The sequence below is a fragment of the Cetorhinus maximus genome, chromosome 5 (genome assembly GCF_964194155.1).
Source record: "Cetorhinus maximus chromosome 5, sCetMax3.hap1.1, whole genome shotgun sequence".
Taxonomy (NCBI): domain Eukaryota; kingdom Metazoa; phylum Chordata; class Chondrichthyes; order Lamniformes; family Cetorhinidae; genus Cetorhinus; species Cetorhinus maximus.
The window spans coordinates 9,652,311-9,678,033 of record NC_135883.1 but is presented as its reverse complement, the minus strand read 5'-3'; the positions used below and the strand labels follow the sequence as shown (position 1 = coordinate 9,678,033).

Sequence of the window (25,723 nt, the reverse complement as noted above, 5' to 3'; positions counted from 1 at the left end):
CCAACCCTTTAAGCATCTGAGTTAAAAAATCGGGCTTCACACTCACGCCCGGCCGAAAACGGCAAACGTTCTATGGCGCGGGCAGAGCATTATCGTGGTCAACGGGCTTGACAACAACCACCAACACCCACCCCCTCCCTCCTCCATCCCGTATTATGGGGGACAGCTCGGGGATGGGCAGGAAAGTGGTGAGATGGGAGCCCGCCCTATTTTACATGCTCCCCCCACCCCCCCTTCCCCTCCTGCCAGGAAACAGGCCTGCCAGGGGCAGGTAAAATCCAGCCCCTGATCACTGTCCGAGACAAATCTGGGCTGGCTCTGATGCCAACTTTTCAATCTTCACCACCCGTCACCCAGTTGAATTGTCTGTTGACCCTCACCGTCTAGGATCACCAATGTTGGTAAAACTCTACCCCAGCGAGGCACCCATTCATTATGGAGCAGAGAGAAATACTGACACTAACTGGAAAGAGAAAATGCTTTATTTCAATTTAATCAACAGTTTCGTAACAACAATTTTTTTTGTGGATAGTGATTTATTGGTCCTCACAAAAATATATTTTTTGATCGTATCCTGCCTGGTAGTCAGTAATTCTTTGAGGAATGCACCGCAGTTGTGATGTTGGCCCATGAGCACCAAACAGGATCCCGCCATCCAGCCTTGGACAATGCAGAAAACTGGGAGGAATGAAAACTAGTTTAGGAAATAGTCGGTCTTTAAATCCTCCCTGCGCTTTCAATAATATTTGCGCTGTAGGGTGTGTGGAGTTTGCATAGCTGGGTTATACTTGTTTATTATGAATTCTCAGAATTAAATCCTATATCATTCATTCTATTCTAGAAACCCAGGTGGTGAAGGATAGAACTGAAGCCAAACTTTACGTATTTTTATGAGCACTTATTTATCCAACAATCACAGTCTCGGTCTCTTCCTATTTGTAGGGTTACAAGTGAATCCCCAGTTAAGACCTACCACCTGCGTACAGTTAAATGTAATTAATATACTATAAACATTTATTATTGATTTCTTTTAGTACACATCAGAATTCTGCAAGTATTTTTTCTTCTGATAAGTGTATTGCCCTGCAGCAACGATGAAGAGACAGCCTAGTTTCTGCAGTTCAGCCTAACAACTCTTATTTGCTTCTTTCTCATGGATCTGCTTAAGGTATGGTTCAGTAGGTTTTTGCACAGTGGTAATTAATTAGCAAACTGGTAACAAGCATAACAACATTAAACAAATTGTGTGGATCTATGTTTGCACTTTGAAGAGAGATCAGGACGAGGGGGCATAAATGTAAGAGAGTAACCAATAAATCCAATACGGAGTTCAGCAGAATTTTATTTACTCAGAGAGCAGTTCAAGTATGGGATTCACACCTATGGTTGAGGTGAATAACATTATTGTATTTTAAGGAAAGCTAACTAAATACATGAGGAAGCAGTGCAGCTCTAACAACACTCAAGAAGCTTGACACCACCCAGGGCAAAGCAGCCTGCTTGATTGGCACCACATCCATAAACATTCACTCCCTCCACCACCAACGCACAGTAGCAGCAGTGTGCACTATCTACAAGATGCACTGCAGGAACTCTCCAAGGCTCCTTCGACAGCACCTTCCAAACCCACGATCACTACCATCTAGAAGGGTAAGGGCAGCAGATAGATGGGAACACCACCACCTGGAAGTTCCCCTCCAAGCTACTTGCCATCCTGACTTGGAAATATATTGGCTGTTCCTTCGCTGTCGCTGGGTCAAAATCCTGAAACTCCCTCCCTAACAGCACTGTGGGTGTACCTACAATGCTTGGACTGCAGTGGTTCAAGAAGGCAGCTCACCACCACCTTCTCAAGGGCAACTAGGGATGGGAAATAAATGCTGACCTGTGGTTAATAAGTACCAGCATGGGCCTGTCTGGTCAGTTGGCATGTTTCTGTGCTGTCAATACTTTGCAACCTTGTTTGTAAGCTCACTTCCTTCCTTCTTGATAGTTTTGATTTGAGATGGATAGTTTCAAATCCCTTGAACCCTGAGCTTCCAGTGGGCATCAAGCCTGATTATTATTATCAGAGTACAATATTACCTTTTAAATACTGCACATTCTTCATTGGCACTTAGTCTAGTAAGCTTAATAATGCAGCCAAAGAGAGAAGCCATATAAAAGGCAAGTTCTGTATAACATTAATAGGGTCAGAATTATTCCCTGTACTAACTTTGATCCTAAAGGGGTCTGGGAGGTATTTTCCCATTTTTCTCCAGTTCAGCTGAGTGATTATCTGGTTTTTCAAATCCTCCAAGCGATGACATGAATTTCGGGTGGGGTGAAGAGTGAACATAATGTGAAGCACAAGACATCATGGTTGTGATGGTCCAACTGGACCAGTCATTCTTTTCACTTCCATCACCATTTGTATATCATCTCCTTCAATTTAGTTTATACAGAAATTCTGCTGCTTTGATATGCCTACCTGCTTTATGGAGGTCACACCAGATAGTCCTAGGATTACTTGTTTCTAAAGTGAGAAATGTTAGCCTATCTTATTCCAAAGCAGAGGCTTCCTGGATATTAAAATGAAACACATTATTCTACTTCTTGACTAGTGCAGGTATTTTCACTCACGGTGGTGCATCCTCTGAATGTCCTTTTGGGGAGGTGCACAGAGCAGCTTCCAAATTATCTTTGCACAGTCTTTCCAAGTATTCACGTCGCCAGGCTATATAGTTGGGGGAAGGGCACACATCTTTGTTTCTCTGGCTGTTTGGAAATAATTTAGCACAAGGATTAGTTTGGTTTTCATTCAGCAGTCATTTGTTCACTGAAGTTTTTAATTATTTCTTCCTTTGACACCATGGGCATGGAAGAATAACATAAGCTAATTGGAATTGATTCATGTACGTGCAATAGAAAGCAAATTATGTTGGATTGAATAGGTGACATTCAAAAAATCCCCAGGAAGTCCTTTTAGTGAAAAATACTAGCAACAGTGGCCTTAGTTATTAAATGTGAATCAAGCCTCAAGAAATCTAAAACAATGTTTGGTTACAAACTATCTATTGCAGCAGACTATTAATTCAATTAAATAAATCATCAATTGCAATTTACTAGGCCTTATAGTTGCAGCATTCAGCAGCTAAAACAATTTGCTGTTTCTGTGAGTCAGCCACTGTTAAGCAGCTAATCAGTCAAACAGCGTTTTATATATTATATCAGACAGAATGAATTTGCTTTCTTACTGCCCATAATCAGTATGCTTTGTATGGAAAGAGCTGTGTCTTATATTACCCTTGGAGTGTCTATTCCAATCAAATAATTCAGTAGCAAGCTTCTGTGAGTTAAAAAATGAAGAACGGTATTTATTCGCACACCCTTACCCCTAATTATTGCAATGCTACGTACCCAGTCTCACACACGCATGCGCGCGCACACACGCACACACACACACAGGATACAGATAAAGTTAGTGCACTTCTACAGATTTCAGTTAATTCAGCCTCTGATTTACAATTTCCACCCTCCCATGTTGCAGGTGATGATTTGATGATTTAAAGTTGAAGTGAGGGTTTTGCAAAGCGAAAGGTTCACAGCAGGTTGTGAAGTTTCTTGCAGTCAAATGTCTAAGATGCTGGTTCTCAGGTGAACTTTGAAACTGGAACAAGTACTTTGACTGCTTGATGGCTTGAAGGTAAAGATGGCACAGGCTTTCTTCCTAGCTGTTGTCTTGTCCATGTTCTTCTGCCATCTGCCCGGATCTCTTCTGGATCTTGATGAAAGATCTGGATTCAGGACTGGATAAAGGATCCCCATATCAGAAGCCAGTTTCAGTCACGTGGTCAACGGCCATTATCCGCCCAGAATGGCTTGCAGCTAAAAGGCCATTGAAATACAATATGAGATAGATGGTGGTGCTTCACACTTGTGGATAGCTGACCTCACCAGCTTCAAACAATGGTGGGTATGAATTCCACAGAGGGGTACTGTCTGGATGTGTCCATTCCAGGGGGAGGCCCCAACCAGGGTCACTCGATTCAGAACTTCCTAGAAGTTTGATAGTTTGTGTTGAATAAGCAAAGGTCACCTGGCCCCCTTGGCAGCCACCTTAACAGTTCATCAGTGTCTGTTTTAAACAAATAAAAATCAGCTCCAGAAACTTTCATACAAGCTCAATACATGTGTAAAGTTATAAACATGTCATGCCTTCGCTGGGCCTGACAACTGTATAAAAATAAAATTGGATATCAGTAACAGAAAAATCTGAAGATGTTCAGGATACATAAAAGATCAAAGTTCTGACGAAGGATTCTTGAACCAACAGGTTGTTTTTCCTTTATTGACTTGGATGGTGTATTTTATTCATAGGGTTTTTTCTGATCACTAGATGGTGCTGACAAATCATTAAACCACATTTTTCAGCCAATTTTTGCCCTCTAAGTAATTAGTTTATCAGATAAAAGCCAAAAAACTGCGGATGCTGGAAATCCAAAACAAAAATAAAAAATACCTGGAAAAACTCAGCAGGTCTGGCAGCATCGGACTAGTTGATCAGACCTGTTTTATGTACAGGATGGAAGTATTCAGTTCACAATAATTTACAAATATGGTAAGTTTTTGACTGCAGTGAAAAATTAATGAGAGAATTCAAGCTTCTTACACATCTGTGTGTTTTTCATCACTCAACCATTAAAAACCATCTCTAGGCACTAAAGTCAGGAATTTCATCATGAAAGCTTCCTGTCTCTCTACCTCCCTCTCTTTCTTTAAATTGCTTCTTAAAACATACCACCTTAATCAAAGTTTCAGTCACACATTCTAATATCTCTTAAATGGTACAGTGTGAAATGTTATCTAAGGTTCATATGCAGTGCCTTGGGCCCTTTTTAACTATGTTAAAAGTGCGATAATACAAATTCAAGTTGCTGCAGTTGTTGAGAGAACGCAGTCCCAGAGAGTGCAATATGCTTGCAGAAAGCTGATTAATCGGAGGGGGGTGTATAATCTTCTGGTTAGATATGCCACAATTTAAAGCTACAGTGCTATTGTAAAGCTACATGTTATTTCCTGCTTACGAGGTGCCATTTTATAATGAGTAGATCTCCCATAGTTAAAAACAAAAAACTACTGCGGATGCTGGAAATCCAAAACAAAAACAGAATTACCTTGAAAAACTCAGCAGGTCTGGCAGCATCGGCGGAGAAGAAAAGAGTTGACATTTCGAGTCCTCATGACCCTTCAACAGAACTAAGTAAAAATAGGAGAGGGGTGAAATATAAGCTGGTTTAAGGTTGGGGGAGAGAAGTTGGGGGGTGGTGGTTGTAGGGACAAGCAAGCAGTGATAGGAGCAGATAATCAAAAGATGTCACAGACAAAGGAACAAAGATGTGTAAAAGGAGGTGATATTATCTAAGAGAATGTGCTAATTAAGAATGGATGGCAGGACACTCAAGGTACAGCTCTAGTGGGGGTGGGGTGGAAAGACTAACAGGGCATTACAGGTATAGATTTAAAAATAATAGAAATAGGTGGGAAAAGAAAAATCTATATAAATTATTGGAAAAAGCAAAAGGGAGGGGGAAAAAAAGGAAAGGGGGTGGGGATGGAGGAGGGAGTTCAAGATCTAAAGTTGTTGAATTCAATATTCAGTCCGGAAGGCTGTAAAGTGCCTAGTCAGAAGATGAGGTGCTGTTCCTCCAGTTTGCGTTGGGCTTCACTGGAACAATGCAGCAAGCCAAGGACAGACATGTGGGCAAGAGAGCAGGGTGGAATGTTAAAATGGCAAGCGACAGGGAGGTCTGGGTAATGCTTGCGGACAGACCGCAGGTGTTCTGCAAAGTGGTCACCCAGTTTACGTTTGGTCTCTCCAATGTAGAGGAGACCGCATTGGGAGCAACGAATGCAGTAGACTAAGTTAGGGGAAATGCAAGTGAAATGCTGCTTCACTTGAAAGGAGTGTTTGGGCCCTTGGACGGTAAGGAGAGAGGAAGTGAAGGGGCAGGTGTTGCATCTTCTGCGTGGGCATGGGGAGGTGCCATAGGTGGGGGTTGAGGAGTAGGGGGTGATGGAGGAGTGGAGCAGGGTGTCCCGGAGTGGAGGTGAAGGGAAGATGTGCTTGGTGGTGGCATCATGCTGGAGTTGGCGGAAATGGCGGAGGATGATCCTTTGAATGCGGAGGCTGGTGGGGTGAAAATTGAGGACAAGGGGGACCCTATCATGTTTCTGGGAGGGAGGAGAAGGCGTGAGGGCGGATGCGCGGGAGATGGGCCGGTCACGGTTGAGGGCCCTGTCAACGTCCGTGGGTGGAAAACAGATCTCCCATAGTGTTATTTTGCATGGTGTTTGAAATTTACAATGTATAGTTCAGCTAAAGTTGTTGTTATTTTCAGCCTCTCACCTTGAGGCCAGCAACTGCCACAAGTTAACACAACGCGAGTTCAACTCAGTTTAATTGTTGTTTTGATCGGTAAACCTTGCAGATTTAAATTGTACTGTTGTCCGTTCAACCCTGAGGTTAAAAGCACAGATCAGAAGGATACAATATTTTCAAATTTTGCTGCACCTGTAACAAAGTGTAACGCCTGTGTGTGCTGGTATTACATTTTCATATGTTCTAGGCAGCTCATTGTGTCTTTAAGTTTCTTTTTCACATAAATGTATAGTCAGGCTAATAAGTCCTGCATTATTGTAATATAGAATAGAATCGTAGAAATGTATGGCACAGAAAGAGGCCACTTGGCCCATTGTGTCTGTGCTGGCCATGAAAGGAGCCACCCAGTCGAATCCTGCTTTCCAGTATTTGGACCGTAGCCCTGCAGGTTACATCTCCAAGCGCCTTTTAAATGAGTTGAGGCTTTCTACCTCTGCCAACCTTTCAGGCAGTGAGTTCCAGACCCCTACAACCCTTTGGGTGAAAAAGGTTTTTCCACCTCTCCCCCCCGTAATCCTTCTACCAATCACTTTAAATCTATGCCCCCTAGCCACTAACTTCTCTGCTGAAGTAAATAGGCCCTTCCCATCCACTCTATCCAGGCCCCTCACAATTTTGTACATCTCAATAAAACCTCCCCTCAGCCTCCTCTCTTCCAAGGAGAACAACCCCAGCCTCTCCAATCTTTCCTCACAGCTGCAATTTCCCAGTCCTGGAAACACCCTCGTAAATCTCCTCTCTATCCCCTTAGTGCAAATACATCCTTTCTGTAATGGGGTGACCAGAATGCACACAGTGGTCAAGTTGTGGCCTGATGTTTTATATAGTTCCCTGTTTTTATATTCTATACCACAGCTAATAAATGAAAGGATTCCGTTTGCCTTCTTTACTACCTTATCACCCAGTCCTGCTACCTTCAGGAATCTATGGACTTTCACTCAGAAGTCCCTCACGTATTCTACTCTCTCAGTATTCTCCCATTTATTCCTTTGCCTTTTTGACCTCCCAGCTGCATCCCCTCACACTTCTCTGGGTTGAATTCCACTTGCCCCGTTTCTGTTCAGCTGATGAACCCATTGATTACTTCCTGCGGCATTCTGTTGGGCAGAATCGTCTGTGCCCGCTGGTGCTGGGCAAGTTTTGACAGCACGAGCAGGCGATAGGGCGAGAAGGCCAAAAATCGGGTTTCACGCCGTGGTGAAACCAGCGTGCAATCATCTGCTCTGCCTGTCAGTGGCGGGGCTGCGTTTCCTGCTATCGGATGTCAGGAAATTCATTGCAATACATCTGCATATCCATTATAAGCCCAGCTCGCCGGAATCGTCCCCCTCACCCCCGCAACACTGGATCATCCGAGCACAGCACATATAAGGCGGGCAGCTGGTGGGCTGCATTTCGAGGGGAACTCGGAGGTGAGTGCACAGTAACGTTGCCCAGCGCTCGGGAGGGTCGCCTGTTGGACCGCAAGGTTTTGGCACCGCGCATTCAGGCGAGGGCACAGGCAAGACTGTAAGACCATAAGACGTAGGAGCAGAAGTAGGCCATTTGGCCCATCGAGTCTGCTCCACCATTCAATGAGATCATGGCTGATCTGATAATCCTCAAGTCCACTTTCCTGCCTTTTCCCCATAACCCTTGATTCCCTTACTGATTAAAAATCTGTCCATCTCCACCTTGAATATACTTAACGACCCAATTTCTACAGCCCTCTGCGGTAAAGAATTTCACAGATTCACTACCCTCTGAGAAAAGAAATCCCTCCTCGTCTCTGTTTTAAATGGGTGACCCCTTATTCTGAGATTATGCCCTCTGGTCCTAGACTCTCCCACAAGGGGAAACAACCTCCCAGCATCTACCCTGTCAAGCTCCCTAAGAATCTTATATGTTTCAATAAGGTCGCCTCTCATTCTTCTAAACACCAATGAGTACAGGCCCAACCTGCTCAACCTCTCCTCATAAGAAAATCCTCCATCCATGGGATCAACCTAGTGAACCTTCTCTGGGCTGCCTCCAATGCCAGTACATCTTTCCTTAGATAAGGGGACCAAAACTGTTCACAGTATTCTAGGTGTGGTCTAACTAGTGCCTTCTATAGATTTAGCAAGACTTCCCTATTTTTATACTCCATTCCCTTTGAAATAGAGGCCAACATTCCATTTGCCTTCCCTATTACCTGTTGAACTTGTATGTTAGCATTTTGGAATTCATGCACGAGGACTCCCAAAACCCTCTGTACTGCAGCCTTCTGCAGTTTTCTCCATTTAAATAATATTCAGCTCCTCTATTCTTCCTGTCAAAGTGCATAACCTCACATTTTCCCACATTATATTCCATCTGCCATTTCTTTGCCCACTCACTTAACCCGTTTATCTCCCTCTGTAGACTCTTTGCGTCATTCTCACCACTTGCCTTCCCACCTATTTTTGTATCATTCACAAATTTGGTGATAATACATACACTTTCCTCATTTAAGTTATTAAAATATATTGAAAATAATTGAGGCCCCAGCACTGATCCCTGTGGCATTCCATTAGTTACAGGTTGCCATCCTGAAAATGCCCCTCGTATCCCAACTCTGTCTTCTATTAGTAGCCACTCATAAACCCCAACACCATGGGCTCTTATCTTATGAAGTAGACTTATGTGCAGTACCTTATCAAACGCCTTTTGGAAATCCAAATATATTACATCCACTGGTTCCCCTTTATCTATCCTGCTTGTTACCTCCTCAAAGAATTCTAATAAATTTGTCAGGCATGATTTCCCCTTCATGAAGCCATGCTGACTCTATTATAACAGCCTTTATAATAGACTCTAACATTTTCCCAATGATAGATATTAAGCTAACTGGCCTATAGTTACCTGTTTCTTGTCTCCCTCCCTTTTTGAATAAGGGCATTACATTGGCAGTTTTCCCATCCTTTGGGACTTTTCCAGAATCTAAGGTTCTTGGAAGATTACTACCAGTGCATCTACTATTTGTGTAGCTAGTTCCTTTAATATCCTAGGATGCAACCCATCAGGTCCAGGGGACCTATTGGCCTTTAGTTTTCCTAGTACTTTTTCTCTAGTGATAGTTATTGTATTTATTTCCTCCTCCTCTTTTAGTATTGGAATGCTATTAGTGTCTTCTATTGTGAAGACTGAAGCAAAGTGTTTATTCAACTCCTCTGCCATTTCCTGGTTCCCCATTATTATTTCCCCAGTCTCAGTTTGTAAGGGGCCTATGTTCACTTTGGTCTCTCTCTTCCTTTTTATAAATTTAAAGAAGCTCTTACTACCCGTTTTTATATTACTTGCTAGTTTACCCTCAAAGTTTGTCTTCTCCCTCTTCGTTATTTTTTTGGTCATCTTTTGTTGGTTTTTAAAATGTTCCCAATCCTCTGGCTTACCACTAATCTTTGTCACATTGTATCTCTTTTAATTTAATTTGACACTATCCTTCGCTTCCTTGGTTAACCATGGTTAGTTTATCCACTTCCTTGAATCCTTCTTCCTCACTGGGATATATTGTTGTTTTGAGTCATGAACTATTTTCTTAAACCTCTGTCATTGTTCATCAACCGTTTTTTCTACTAAAATCCTATCCCAGCCCACCCCAGCCAACTCTGCCCTCATTCCTTTGTAATTATCCTTATTTAAGTTTGGCACGGTTGTTTCTGACCCAAGTTTCTCACTCTCAAACTGAATGCTAAATTACCATATTATGGTCACTGTTTCCTAGGGTATCATTTATTAAACCTGCCTCATTACACATTACCAGATCCAAAATAGCCTGATCCCTGGTTGGACCCACAACATATTGTTCTAGGAAACTGTCCCAGATACACTCTATAAACTCTATGAATTCTTGCTCATGTCAACCCCTGCCAATTTGATTTTCCCAATCTACATGAAGATCACAGTCACCCATAATTAATGTGCTGCCTTTTTTACATGCCCTCATTATCTCCTGATTTATTCTCTGTCCTACAGTATAGCTACTGTTCAGGGGCCTATAGACTACTCCCACCAGTGTCTTCTTCCCCTTGTTATTTCTTACCTCCACCCATATGGTTTATACACCTTCCGATCCAAGATCCTTTCTTGCTATTGTACTTATTTCATCTCATTCTAACAAAGCTACCCCACCACCCTTTCCTTCCTGCCTGTCCTTTCGAAAAGTCACATACCCCTAAATATTTAGATCCCAGGTTTGATCTCCTTGTAACCATGTTTCTGTAATGGCTACAAGATCATACCCATTAACCTCTATTTGTGCTGTTAATTCATTTATTTTGCTCCGAATACTATGTGCATTTAAATAAACAGCCATTAATTTTACCTTTTTAACCATTTTTCCCCCTTTGACCCTATTTGCTGCTGTTTTATTTTTGTTTGTACACTCTGTCCCTCCCTGTCACACTCTGGGTATCATAACCTAAATAGCTGCCCTGAAAGGCTGCCAAGTCCTTTTGCTTTTTAAGCCTTTGTACCCCTCTCCAGAACCCTCCCCCTGCTCTATTTAGTTTAAAGCCCTCTCTACAGCCCTAGTTATTCGATTCACCTGGACACTGGTCCCAGCACAGTCCAAGTGAAGCCCGACCCACCGGAACAGCTCCCTTCTACCTCAGTACTGGTGCCAGGGCCCCCAAGGACCATCACTTCGGTCTGAAGGCCTCACAAAGCACAGGGAAGAGGCCCTGGGTTAAGACACCTGCCTTTATCTTATGCAGGAAACAAGGTTTCACATCTGAGTGACACGAGCACTGCTCATCAGAACAAGGAGTCAAAGGCAAGGAGACGTTGTTGAAAGTTTATTAACAATAGTGAACATTATGTACAAGTGATTAACACCGGTGCCCAGGCTGTGCAATAACATCTTCTTAACCTTCCTAACCCTGCCGCTATCTCTTGGTGCTCCCCCAACATCCACAGTGGAGGTGGAGGCAGCCTGCTGACTGCTACACCCTGTCTGTGATGGCCTTGATGGACGTCCTGTGGAGGGTCGAGACCTGGAGGGCCCCAGCCTGCTTTCGGGGTCCTGCTGTGTGGCAGCGGCACCCTCCTCGGCCTGTGGAGCTGGAGTTGCTAGGGTCACAGGGACAGGGGATTCACCTGGGTGAATGACCCTGATGTGCACTTGCTGGTCCTCCTCCTTATGGGTGCATGCCCGCCCCTGTCTGACTCCTTGAGGAGGAGGGGTAGCTGGAGTGAGATTGAGCTGTCCCACACCCCTCTCGTGTACACGCTGCTGGAGGCCAACTATGGTGTCAGTGATGGAGTTTAGCCCGTGCAGCAGTGCAGGACCGAAGTCCTGGACCAAGGTCTCCATGGCGGCCGCCATCCTACCAGTTTTGACCTCGGTGTGTTGGTATATTGGTGCCATCACCTCAGCCTAAAGGCGGATGGACTCCTCATCGTGCCTTGCAATCTGAGGAGTGCAGCGGACATCCCTCCCCGATGTTCCCGAGCTTGCCTTTGCAGCTCCAGCAACTGTGACATGACCAAGTCCAGAGGCTCATCATCTGACTCGGACGCAGAAAATTTCTGCACCCCAGTGCTGGACACCTGGGTTGTCCCTGCCCCTACCTTCTGTGGATCAGACAGTGCAATGTGCTCAACAGATAGTGACCCCGAGTATACTCTAGAATTAGATCCCACCAAGGTGTGTGTCTCTGCGCTGGTGGAGAGTGTGGGTGGGCTCTGTGATGGGTCTTCAATGAAGGTGCCTTCAGATTCCTCTTCAGAGGTTTCTTTGGGGCTTGATTGGAGGCCCTGAGTCGTGGACTCCCTTGACAGTTTCCCAGATGTGCCCTATATGGGAGAGTGTAAGCGGGATGCCTGCCAGGCCAGCTGACAAGTATGACTGGCATGTGTGGGTGGTGAGTGGTCCCATGGACGGGATGAGGACAATGACAGTGAGTGTGAGAGAGTGAATGAGTGATGTCCCTTGAACTGGCAGCAAGTGAGGATGTGTAATGGGTTTGTGAGTGTGTGAACTGATAGTGATGAGAAGAGTGACTTACCCTGGCAGAACAGAGATCACCCATCCAATTTCGGCACTGGGTGGCTGTCCTTTTTTGTACAGCATTGGCGCTGACCACCGCTGCCACCGCCTCCCAAGCCAGATTGGTGATGTGGCCAAGTCACTCACCATCCTGACTTGGAAATATATCGCCGTTCCTTCACTGTCACTGGGTCAAAATCCTGGAACTCCCTTCCTAACAGCACTGTGGGTGTACCTACACCACATGGACTGTAGCAGTCCAAGAAGGCAGCTCTCCACCACCTTCTCAAGGGGAACTAGGGATGGGCAATAAATCCCAGCCAGCGAAGCCCACATCCCGTGAATGAATAAAAAGAAGGATGTTTGGCGTAAATGGACATTGGCCAAATTGCCACACGAATGGGTATAATTAAGTGTAACCTCTTGATTACACCCCAACCACCTGATGTCAACTAACCTGCCAAAAATAACAAAGTTAGAATTATACATCGGGGAGGATTTTCCCCGCGTCAGGCGGACATGGTGAGTGGGCCCGGGAGCGACCGTGAGACGGTCCACCACCCGCGATCAGGCCCCAACCGCGATGTCACACCGGCTGGCCAATTAACTGCCAGTCAGCCAGCGTGAAATGCGCATTAAGAGCCTCAGTGCTACTGGGGTGTGAGGGGGTGGGGGGAGCACGAGCAGCGGAGTTTGCGCACACGCAGGGGGAGCGCTCACCGAAAGCTCCCTGAAGGCACAGAGCTGCCCCAGGGAGCTGGAGATTTTCCAAATGAAAAATGAAGATTTCACAATGAATCTAAAAATGCCCCCCACATGTGACTCAGTCACAGGAAGAGGGACATGTTAAAAATAAGCTTTAAAAAATTTATTGATTTTTTTTTATTCATTGTTGGAAACCTCATCCCGCCCGTGGATGAGGTTTCGCAAAAAATGCAAAGGCTGCCTGGCCTATTCGCCCACCCGCCCACTGTAAGTTTGGATGGGCAGTGAAAAATTCTACTTCATTAGCTGTTTAAGGGCCTTAATAGGCCTCTGAATTGTTGGCGGACACGCTGCCGATTCTTGCGTGCACCCGCCAACCGAAATAGGGGACCTACGCGGCATCGCACAGTCCTCCATATATACATGTATCAAGGAGCTGACAGATGCCCTCTACGGTAAGGCTCACAATAATGTGAAGTTCACACTCGGTGACACTAGCCAGGCTGCTGATTCCTGGGGTTTGCAGCTATCTCAGGCTTCCCTAGAGTACAGGGTTGAGTCAATTGCACACATGTGACATTGAGAGCTCCATAGCATCAGCCCCTGATGTTCATTAACAGGAAAGGGTTCCACTCCCTCAACGTTCAACTGGTGTGTGATCATCAGAAGCACATCATGTACGTTTGTGCCAGGTACCCTGGGAGTTCCCATGACTCATACATCCTGACTCACTCACAGGTGCCTCACATACTCAAAGGGCCTCAGTGAATACAGAGCTGGCTGCTTGGGGATAAGGACTACCCGCTCAAACAATGGCTCATGACACCTGTGCATTGTCCTCGGAGTGCCTCGGAGGAGAGATACAACGCGGCACATAGCTCCACAAGATCCATCATCGAGAAGACCATTGGCATCCTGAAGATGAGCTTCCGATGTTTAGGCCACGCAGGTGGGCTCTGCAGTACTCTCCACTGAGGCTGTCCTGCATAATAATGGTTTGTTCCGCCCTTCACAACCTGGAGCTTCTAAGTGGGGGATCCCTTGCTAGACGGAGGCATGGCGAAGGCTGAGAGCTCCTCGGACGATGAAGAGCAAGAAGGGCAAGGAGCTGAAGAAGGCGATGAGGGTCAGCTTCCACATGAGAATGGAATGGAAGAAGCACAATGCGGAAGGTGTGCCCATCCCACACTGATAGTCACAAGATTCCAGGAGGAGTAAGGTGCAGGCTAGGGGACACAGCCACATTCCTTCTGTCCCCTGATGCCATGCTAGTGCACTGAAAGTGATTTACAACCAGTTACATCGAGAGCTAGTGCAGCTGGATTTGCACTTTCAACCCTCATGATTCACCATGCCTTAATCTTTGGAAGGGTCAGTGGCAAACCCTGTATCCATGCACTCAGGGAAGAGAAAGCAGTGCAAATGCTGCGCTAAAGGACTTGATGCAGTTGCCGCTACCTTAATGAGAAACTTCAGCGGACAATGAGATGTGCGCATGGTTGAACAGACTATCATGGCTGCAGGTCTTGTGCTTTGGCACTACCAATGAAGAGGTCCAATTGCAGCTAACCCTCCAAAGCTATTGAGCAGGCCTCCCTCCATGCTATCCTGTAAACAGTAAAGGTCACGAGCGCATCGTGCACACAATTCCAATAAAGATTTTAAGACATGTCCCTGAGATAATACAAGGGGTGAGTAACTATCATGACTCAACTACACATCACATGAATGTGAGGCTCACAAGGGAGGCGGTCACTCAGTGGGAATGTGACTCACCCTCGCAATAAGAGGGCACATAGATGGGTGACACCTTCGAATGACGAGACCACTCTCATGAACAGCAAATGCATTTACAAATGCGCATGATACCTACAGCAATTCAAACACCCCGTCACCCAGAGTGATGTCAAAATTTCGCACTTTTTCGAACCCTACCGCTGCGTCTTGGTGCAGCCCTGACATCCCCGACATCCGGGGCCAGAGGTGGAGGCAGCTTGTTGGCTGCTATGTCCTGCTGTCTGAAATTACCTTGGCGGACGTCCTCTGGAGGCCCGAGGACTCGAGGGCTCTGGCCTGATAAGGGTCTCCTGCTCAGGGCAGTTGCCCCCTCCTTGGCCTGACCAGCTGAAATTGACGGGCTCATGGGCAGAGGGCATTCAGCACAGCTGGACACCCTTGGAGTGTCCTGTGTGGAGGCCCCAGGGTATCCAGCAGACGCTCAACCACCCCCCCAACCCCGTGGGTGCCCAAGAGCCCCTCCCTGACTCCTTGCAGAGCAGGGGTACCTGGAGGAAGGTCAAGGTGCCCCAATCCCTCTTGCCTAGCCATTGATGGGCCCCACCAATGCCTATAGCAATGGAGTGCAAGTCCGAGTGCATCTCCAGAATAACCTGCTGGATCAAGGTGGCCACCACCCTTCCCATGGCGACCTCGAAGCACTCGCATGGTGGAGCCACGATATCAGCCAGAACATGGATGGACCAGTCCATCCTTTGCTCTAGTCTGTTGACTGCCTCTCACGACTCTGTCTGATGTTCCCCCCACCTGCCGCTGCATCTCCAGCACTTCTTCTGACGGCCACTGGCAGAGGCTTATCGTCCGACTCAAGACTCAGCAGGTGGACCCCATTAGCTGATGGCGGGGCGGGCGAATCAGTTCCTGACCCACCGTGTGATTCGGAGAGCAACTCGCCTACTCATAATTAATTAGCTTCCGAGCATGGAATCGGGCATGAATTCTCGCCACGCCAACCAGCGGGACACACTCCGTGGAACCCACCCACCACGGCACTCCGTTTCAAAAATGGAAAATTCCGCTCATAGGGTTTTTGGTATTATTCATTTCCACCAAATGTAATTATTTTAAGTAAATGGAAGTCTACTGATCCCCCATCAATAGAAGACTGGAATATTTTGTCCACGGAGCCTTATAAGGGCAAAGAATGTACAATTAATCCACAAGTAGTTGGACAATTTTGGGAGCAACCCTTCATAAAGGGTCCTGAATAAAATTAATATTCAAAGCATAGCATGAACCCCTAAACTTTGCCTGATGAGGTTTGTAGCCACTGTGAGGATGGAACGTCCTTTGGTAATATCTAAATACAATGGGACATAAATCACCTTGTTTTTGCTAACAGAATTCAGTACTTACAATATTGTAGTTTTCCTGACATTAACTTTAGTTTTGATGTAATTCAAGCTCCCATGTTTTAAATGCAACACAACATTAATATATTACAGCATATTATATGTACAGATAAAACTTGATTCCAGACAATTATTAATATTGGCTGGAATTTTTCGCCAAAAACAGTGGCCCCGACCTACCCCCACCCACCAGCTGAAAAGTCAGGAACAAGTCCACCTCCACAGGGCCAAGGAGCCACAGCTTGATTTTATGGCCATCTGGTTAAGTGGCTCAGGTCGTTGCTTCCGCCCCCCACCTGGGAGAATACCCCCCCCACCTCCGAGATCTTCCGATCAATCCGTTGACCAGCAGCTCTCCAGTCCCAAGCAGCGCCACCTGGGGTGGTGACCACTGCTGGGACTGCAGCCAATTCCCCCCCATGAAGGGCAGCGTGGAGGCCGGGCTGGGAGGCAAGTGGGGCGGTTTCACTGGAGCCAGTCACTGGCGAGGGGGTGGGAGGTCACGATCGGGAGGCTAGCTGGGTGGGAGGAAGGTGGAAACAGGTAGGAGTTGCAGTCACCACTGGGGGCAGGGCTGGGCATCTGGCGACATCGCCACATGGCATGAGCACATCCCCACCCCACCTCACCACCACTGCCAATGGTAAAATTCCAACAGCGATGGGAGGAAGCCCTTAGTGGCCCAGCAATTGGCCCAACAGCAGGTACAACGTTGCCTGGTAGTGACCACAATGCTAATAAAATTCCACCCTGCCAACCCCCTCTCGGGGGGGGAGTGTGGGGGTGGGGGGGGGGGGGGGGGGGAGGGGCGGTGGGTGCGGGTGGAGGGCACATAAATTCTAGCCAATAGCTCTAAGAGAAGGGACATTTATTCAAGCTTAGATGATAAAAGGTGAATACACCTAAGTTGCAAATTCTTCACCAACAGTTATGGTGATCAGCCTGGGAGGCTGGCCAGGTAATAAAATTTGAGAAGGTAACAGATGTATTTTTTTTTTTGGCAATCAGAGCTATTGTAGGGTACAAAGTATAAAATGGGGTTTAACGTCTGGGCTTTCAGAGTGGGCTAAAGAATGGAAGTGACCTTTTCCAAACTTGGGGCATAACAGAGTGAAGAGGTAATGAAGTAGATCTGGTGATTGGTAGCTATTGTTATCTGAAGCTTAACTACTTGAAATATTTTTCTCCAGTTTGCTAGCGCAAATTATAAAATGCTCCTTTTGCAATATTTGTGTACTAATAGGACTACAGTAAAATCGCTTTAAAATATTGTCAGACCAGATGACAGCCTTGCATTTTCAAATCTTGGAGAGTCCTATCTGCTAGATCTCTCCGTACTCCTTCGCCAACTGATCAGGAATGGATCATTTTTCCATCCCTCCTTAACCTGGAGATTGAAATCCTATCATAGCAACTTGTGAAATTAAATTCGATAAATCTGGTTTAAAAAGTAACCCCGATAACTTCCATCTTCCAGCTAAAACCTGAAGTGATCCACGAAAGTCTTTCATGTGAAGAGCCATGAAAACTTTACCTAGGGCAGGATTTTCTCCCCCAGTGGGGGGTTGCGCAGGAGCGGGCGGGGGCGCGCTGCCATTTTAAGTGGGTGGGCCAGTTAAGGCCCCCCCAGCGTGATGTCCGCCCAGAAGCATGCGCAGGAAAGAGCGCACAGGTCTCCCTGAGGCAAAGTGCTGCCTCAGGGAGATCAGCTCAAGATTCAAAAGTTCATCAAAGGCAGAACAAAAATTCCTGACGCGTTCCCCCATGTGACACTGACAATTTCTTTTATTTTTAAACATTTTATACAAATTTTAAAACCCTCATGAAACCTCATCCCGCCCATGGATGAGGTTTCATGTTTTTCCCTGAAGGCCACCTGGGCTCTTCGCCTGCCCCTGCCAGCCTTCAGGTTGGACGGACAGCTCAGTTGATTGTTTTAATTGCTCGTTAACTGGCCTTAGACAGTTTGGCGGACGCACAGCCGATTCGGCTATGCCCCACCCCACCCCGCCGAACTGAAAACCTAAATGGCGCAGGGTGACGGCGGGAGGCCCGCCCGATGTCACCCCGCGTCATTTTACACGTCGACGAGTGGGCCCCACCCCCGCTCGCCGACCGGAAAATGCAGCCCCTAGTCTGGCCTATATGTGACTCCAGCCGTACACAACTCTTTTAATGCCCTCTAAACTGCCCTAGCGAGCTACCGAGCTCTAAACAGCTACATGATTCAGTAGTTATGAAGAAAGTGAGATGGACCTGTCGGCGACAACCCATGATAAAACTGCAGTGGTATACAGTCACATGGGACTGTCATCTGATCATAATTTGAGTTGAGATTTTCCAATGTACCAACTGCACTGCCCATGTTCCTGTATAAACCTGTTACACATTAAGGAGGCTCTCTTGTATGCATGGAAAATATATCTCATCAGTGGCACTTGGGAAACGTATTTGGAAAATCTTTGTGTCACTTGTTAATTGGTACATGCTAGTGTGTAAAGCGCACTGAAACCTACCGTTGCGCAGAAGAAAATAAAATCTGACTTTCTGGTTTTCCTTCCTTCCCAAATGACTCCAGACATTAAGAGGTTTCTTAACGCTATTTTGCTAAATTAATTATCTGCTTAAATGATACCATCATAATTCACGTTGAATTAACTCCACCTTCTCATACTCACATATTCGGTAAACGAGGGAATGTGTCCTCCTCTGTTCCAGCCAACACAAAATGGTCCACTCTGGGTATCGTGCCTGTCTTATCCTTGTAGTTCTCCCGGTGCTGTTGCGCGAGCTGTAGTGAATTTTTTTAAAACAAATAAAGAAATAACAAAGAATTGTCTAGTGTAATTCATTGTTCCCAGTTTGCTTATGCATAAGTAGAATGTCTGAACCCTCCTAGCAATTACAATTTCATAGTTTTCTTCGGCAACATGGTGAAAATCAACCTTTCCTTTGCTACTTCAGCTCAGCGATATGACAGGCCCCAGTTTTGCATTTAGCAGTGAAGCAGTGGCATTCGCCGCTGGCCACGAAGCAAGTCTTGCTGAGAGGTCAAGCGAGCTGCCTGGTGAGAATTTCAGCTCAATCACCATGCAGTGACATTGCAACGGATTGCAGTGCTCTTTAGTGGGCATTCCCAGCCTGGAGGAGCAGCGACATCATCATATTCTCCAAGCAGCCAATCGCTATAAAGGATTCTAAAAGACAAGAAACTAAAAGCACGACAATAAAATAGTTTTTTTTTACATCAAGCAGATTAAAGATTGGACCGTACACATGGGGTGATGGTAGAAGCCAAAATATTCCGAAATACATGTAAAAAAAATTATTAAAACTAAATTTGGCTTAGAAATCTGCGAATTGGTCATTGTACAGCACTCCGTGATTACAACATTCTCATTCAGGGCAAGTTGTCACACCCGAGGGAACAAGGTGTAACATTTTATGGGGTTTCTCAGTGACCTGGGGACAGGAAAACCGAAGTTCTCACTGATTTCAGTGATTGCCACCTCTGGGAGGGGGCTCCGTAGTGCAGCTTGTGTCAGAGCGCTGAGGGACAGGCCACAACTTCAGGGGCAGAGTTTGCCACTTGGCGTGCGGGCGCGCACCCGACACGCTCGAGCGTGAAGTAGAGCTCGATGACGTTGGGCAAAGCGTCCTGTACTTCAGTCGGCGGGCACACGCGAGAGTCGGCAGTGTGCCCGCTCTATTGAGCCCCATTCAAGTGTCAATTAACGGGGTTTTTTTTTTTCGCTGCCCGTCCAACCTTACAGTTGGCGGGCGGGCGAATCGGCCAGGCGGCCTTTGCATTTTTCAGGAAACCTCATCCAAGGCGGGGTCGAGGTTTCCGTCAATTAAATAGAAAAAGAATTTAAAAATCCATGCGCAGAATTTTTATAAGGTCCACGGGCAGGTGATTCATTCTGACGCGTGGACATTTTTTTTTCCGGATTTTAAGTTCTGTCTTTACCGATTTTAAATGCGTCGGCTCCCTGAGGCAGCTCTCTGACCTTCAGGGAGCTTTGCGCCCACACTCCCCCCGAGCCCGTGCTGACTTCAGCGCTCACACCCTCCTCCCCACAGCGCTGGGCCTTTCGGTAGGCCTTTCACGCTGGACGGCCGTTTAATTGGCCAGCCAGCGTGATGTCAGGGGGGGCGGGGGCCAATCACGGGCGACGGCTTGTTCCCTGGCCGCTCCCGTGCCAGCCAATCGCAAGCCACCTGCCGACCCGAATATTCTACCCCAGGATTTCCACACCACTCTGCACATCCTCAATACCCTGAGCTTGTGGTCAGGTTCAAAGGGGCAATGTTAGCAGCTCATGGTCAACACCTGCCCCCACCCCACCCCCTGCAAAATCTGGGCCGTGTCATTCTTTTCTGTCTGGCATTGTAATGCCATTGTATAAACATTTTTAATCAGTGTTTTCTCACCAGGAAAACAAATTAAAACTGAATAATTTAGAGGAATTGAGATTATTTTTCAGATGTGAAGATGCCTTTGCTTGTTTATAATTGGCCCATAATAACCGAGTACAACCAGAACAAAAATCGAATGAAAATGGGACCCTGGTACTTAAATTCTCCAGGTCTTTTGTGTTACCGTGCGGTAATGTTAACTCCCTGTGTACTGAATTTCTCAGTACAAAGGATAGAATCTAGGCAATGGTAATGTCTGGAAAGGAGTGTTGCAAGCAGGAGAAATGAAATATGAAGCTTTGTCATGTATGCTGCACAAATTTAACAGATAGGGTGGAATTTAATGTATCCCCAGGTGGACGGTGGGTGGGGGGGTGGGGGGGTATTTGGGGGGGCAGGGGCGGGGGAGGCGATTTCCAAGGTAGGAAGGGCCATTTGATTGGGCGAGAGACTGCAAGGTTAGGACCCTGTTGCTTCATCACCTACAACCCCCGCCCCCCACCAACACCACCCCCCACCCCACCCACCGTCGTCCCCCGATTAAGTCCAAGATGGGAATGCTTGCAGACGATGTTCCTGCCCAGATGCCAACTGAGGCTCTTAAATGGGCAATTAGTGCCCACTTACAGGCCTCATCCCTCCGCCATTGGCATTTTTCAACCAACAGTGAGCGGGAGGCTTGCCATATGGAGAAACCTACAAGCAAAACAGGGTTAGGGTTCTGGTCTTCTTTTGGGGGGTGGGGGGGGTGGGGTAAGGGGTCCCTCGTTTAAAGCCGCTCAGTGCCCAATCGGGGGACCTGACATTGGGAAGGGGAGAGGGCCCACAGAAAGCCACTCCTTCCTCCGGGGATCTGATGCTGATTCCTGATGAAGGCCCAGGTGAATAACCGGCAGCTGTTGGCATTTGCTGCTGGTAATGGAGAGCTGTCGGCTTCTGATAAGCCAGCAGCTCTCTGGGGAGGAATTTCTGCCTTACCGGGAGGAGTCTTGCAATTAAATGCCCCCCCTGTGGAGCTGGGTACCCCCAGCGGCAGAGTTCCAGCCGCCAATTAGGAACTTATTTCCCATGGGGGCTGCCAGAGATTGGGTCACCGGGGGAGTCATCAGTTTTGCAGGTGGACGTCAGGCATCACCCATCACCCTTATTAAATTCTGTCCATAGTATCTTAAGATGCACTTGCTGTGTTCATACCATAAACTTAAAGGGTTTAAATTCAGACGGATAACATTATGCTGATGTTCAAAAATGGAGCGATTGTAGACCAGTAGCAGAAAAAAAAGTCCTTCAGTATCTTACAACAGCAACTTGCAATTCTGTGGCATTTCTTGTCAAGTGTTAATTTTAACAGAAAAATCGGCGTCCGAGCAAAAAAAATAAAGAATTTGGAGTGAGGAAAATAATTCAGATGTAGTGAGAGAAATTCGTTTTTAATAGGCCTTGAAAAACAAGGAGTGGGTCAGTAATACAATAGCCATTTGGGAACAGGATTTCCGAGAAATGGGGTATGATAATTGAAAGACTGGCCTCTGGCGGTGGAGCAGAACGTGCAGGAACTAAGTCATAATCCAGAGTCACAGGAATGCATGGATGCTGCCTGGGACACAACTGTGGGGAGGGAGGATAGTTCAGAAGAGTGAGTGAAACAAACACTGAAGAATATTTCACTTTTCTCCTAACTATACTCAGTTCTGCCGAAGGGTCATGAAGACTCGAAACGTTAATTGATTTCTTCTCCACCGATTCTGCCAGACCTGCTGAGTTTTTCCAGGTAATTCTGCTTTTGTACTGAAGAACAATGTTCTTTAAAAATTAATGTAATGTCAGTCAAGAAGTCAGTGGAGTTTGGTTCTTTATGCAGGAGACAATGTTCTGGAGATGAGAAAATGTGCTCTTGGCGTTAGATGTGGAGCAAAAATATGGCTCAGTTTTATAAATTAAAGATGTTGATTAAAGTTTCAGCACCGTTTGCAGAAATGTTCTCTTCTGGGCTTGAATTTTGATTTAAAATATTTCCAGCAAATACTTTCACCGCGGATATGCATGGAGAAACATCCAGTACGTGACAGTGAGAATCCAGTACAGCAAGCCAATATTTTTTCTACCTACTATATGATCCAGAATAAATGGGAAGGAGCCAGTAGGAAAATAAAATACTGCATTTAGAATTAAAGATTGAATTCTTGTCACTGGCGCCAGCACCAGGATCACTGCGAAGGAATTGAACATCCATGTGTATAACCTTGTGATGGTGATCATAAACAAGCTGAACACTCAGAGTGGAATCCTGCAAGATTCATGTGAGTATTGGCACAGTGCAATGAAGCAGAGGCTGCATTGGGTACAATCTATAGCCACCCAGGTCTTCAGAAATCCTGCTGTTGTCCAAAATTCCATAGACCTTTCATGCTTTGCTGGTTGTTCATAGAAAAGATGATGAAGTTGCATGCCTGAGCAAACAAAGCTTCCACCAGTCACTTCATCTCTATCTCTGTACTGCAGAGGACAAATGTATGGTTGATGCCATCTGTGGCATCTGGAAATAATCCAGGACCTAGAAAACAAGTTGCTGGTAGGTCCAAGTCTTTGGCTGCAAGTCTCTCTGTAGCATGTGGCAGAAATCAGGCACATCCTCGCATGTGAATAGTAGGTTTTGCAAGCACTGTCCCTCCGATACTTAAGTGTCGTTCACTGTATTAATATGTGTAAGAAGCAGACACAAAGCGCTGGTGATGCAGCTGCACCTGCCTTGCTTTTTCCACTGGTCCCCCTTCTCTTCGTCCTAAAAAATACAAAAGTATAAGGGAATTCCTATGGAAAAATCCATCGTGCTGGTAATGAGATTGGAGTAAAAATAACAATGGCCAAAGAGTTGCTACAAGTTTACCTCAAGCACTAACAACAACAACTGATAGCACCTTTCATGAAATAAAACTTCCAAAGGCGCATCACGGAGAGATTATAAAACAAAATATGACACTGAGCCATATCAGGAAATACTGGTCAGATAACCAATGGTTTGGTCAAAGAGGTAGGAAAGTGAGGTTTAGGGAGAGTAGTCCAAGAGCTTGGCTCCTAGCCAATTGAAGGCATGGTCACCAATGATGGAGCGATTATAATCGGGGAAGCTCCAGAGAATTAGATTGAGTGCAGGTGTCTTGGAGAGTTGTGGGGCTGGGAGGGATTGCAAAAATATGGAGGGGCGGGGCTATGGAGGAATTTGAAAACAAGGATGAGAATTTTAAAATGCTTGACTGGGAGCCAAAGTACACCAACGGGAACAGGGATGATAGGGGAATGGGAAACAGAACTTGGTGTGAGTCAAGTTTACGGAGCATAGAATGTGGAAGAGCAGCCAGGAGTGCACAGGAATAGTCAAATTTAGAGATAACAAAGATATGAATGGGGTTTCAGCAGCAGATGAGTTGAGACAAGGCAAGGTAATGTCACGTGGGTGGAAATAGGCAGTCTTAGTGATGGTGCGAATAGATGGCCAAAAGTTCATCTTGGGGTCACCAACGTTGCAAACAGAATGGTTTAGTGGTGCAGTCTCCTCTGCACTGGAGAGACCAAACGCAGACTGGGTGACCGCCTTGCAGAACACCTTCGGTCTGTCCGCAAGCATGACCCAGACCTCCCTGTCGCTTGCCATTTCAACACTCCACCCTGCTCTCATGCCCACATGTCCGTCCTTGGCCTGCTGCAATGTTCCAGTGAAGCTCAACGCAAACTGGAGGAACAGCACCTCATCTTCCGACTAGGCACTTTACAGCCTTCCGGACTTAATATTGAGTTCAACAATTTCAGATCATGAACTCTCTCCTCCATCCCCACCCTCTTTCCGATCCCCCTTTTTTCCAATAATTTATAATTTAAAAAAAAACATTTTTCTTTTCCCACCTATTTTTAAATTTATTTCGATCTATTGTTTTATCTTCACCTTTCAGCCCATTTTGATCCCTTCCCCCCACCCCACCCCCACTAGGGCCATCTGCCACTAGCTTGTCCTGCTTGCTACCCTTGAAGTCCCCATTAGCACATTCCTTAGATAATATCACCACCGTTAACACCCCTTTGTCCTTTTGTCTATGACATCTTTGGCAATCTCTTCTTTGCCTCCACCTATCATTGGCCCCCTATCCAACTCTACCTGTCCCACCCCCCTCTACCAGCTTATACTTCACCTCATTTCTCTATTTCCTTAGTTCTGATGAAGAGTCATTCAGACTCGAAACATCAACTGTATTCCTCTCCGCAGATGCTGTCAGACCTGCTGAGTTTTTCCGGGTATTTTTGTTTTGGTTTTGTCTCAGACTGATGCCAGAGGGAGGGGTGGGATTGGTAGCCAGGGTATGGAGTTTGAAGCGGGGACTGAAAACAATGGCTTTAGTCTTTCCAATATTGAATTGGAGGAAATTTCTGTTCATCCGGTACTGGGTATCAGATGAGCAACCTGATAATCTAGGAACAGTGGAGGAATTGAGAGAGGTGGTGATAATGTACTGCTGGGAGTTGTCAACATACATGAAAACTAATACTGTGCTTTTGGGTGATGGCATCAAGGGGCAGTACATCGCTGAGAAATAGGAAGTGCCAAGGATTGACCCTTGTGGGGACAATAGTGGTAATGGTGCAGAAGAAGGAAGAGGAACCATTGCATGAGATTTTCTGGCAATGATTAGATAGATTAAAATGGAACCTGCTAAGAGCAGTCCCAACCAGCTGGATGACAGTGGAGAAGTGTTAGAGGAGGATGGTGTGGTCAACTTTGTCAAAGGCTGCAGATTGGTTGAGGTGGGATAGTTCACCTTTATCACAATCGTATGTCATTTTTGACTTTGATAAGAGCCATTTCAGTACTGTGCAGAGACAGAAGTTTGACTGGAGAGATTCGAACACGGAGCTCCGGGAAAGATAGGCATGGATTTGCGAGGTGACAATATCTTACAAGGACTTTTCGGAGTTAAAAGATAAAACAGGAAAAAAAAAATGAAGGTATAGATAACCCTCGCAGTGTTCATGCAGGGCTCCTTAAAAGCA

At 46.1% G+C, this 25,723-nt stretch overlaps 1 protein-coding gene across 1 annotated transcript in view; it reads right to left on the bottom strand.

The window, feature by feature from the left end:
• Nucleotides 1-536: 536 nt before the first annotated feature.
• Nucleotides 537-25,723, bottom strand: part of cimip2c (ciliary microtubule inner protein 2C) — a 42,058-nt gene continuing 16,871 nt past the window's right edge. The window contains exons 3-4 of the mRNA XM_078541394.1: nucleotides 18,943-19,055; nucleotides 537-678 (exon numbers count right to left, since the gene is read on the bottom strand). Coding sequence (XP_078397520.1) covers nucleotides 537-678; nucleotides 18,943-19,055 — 255 coding nt within the window. The remainder of the gene's footprint in view (nucleotides 679-18,942; nucleotides 19,056-25,723) is intronic.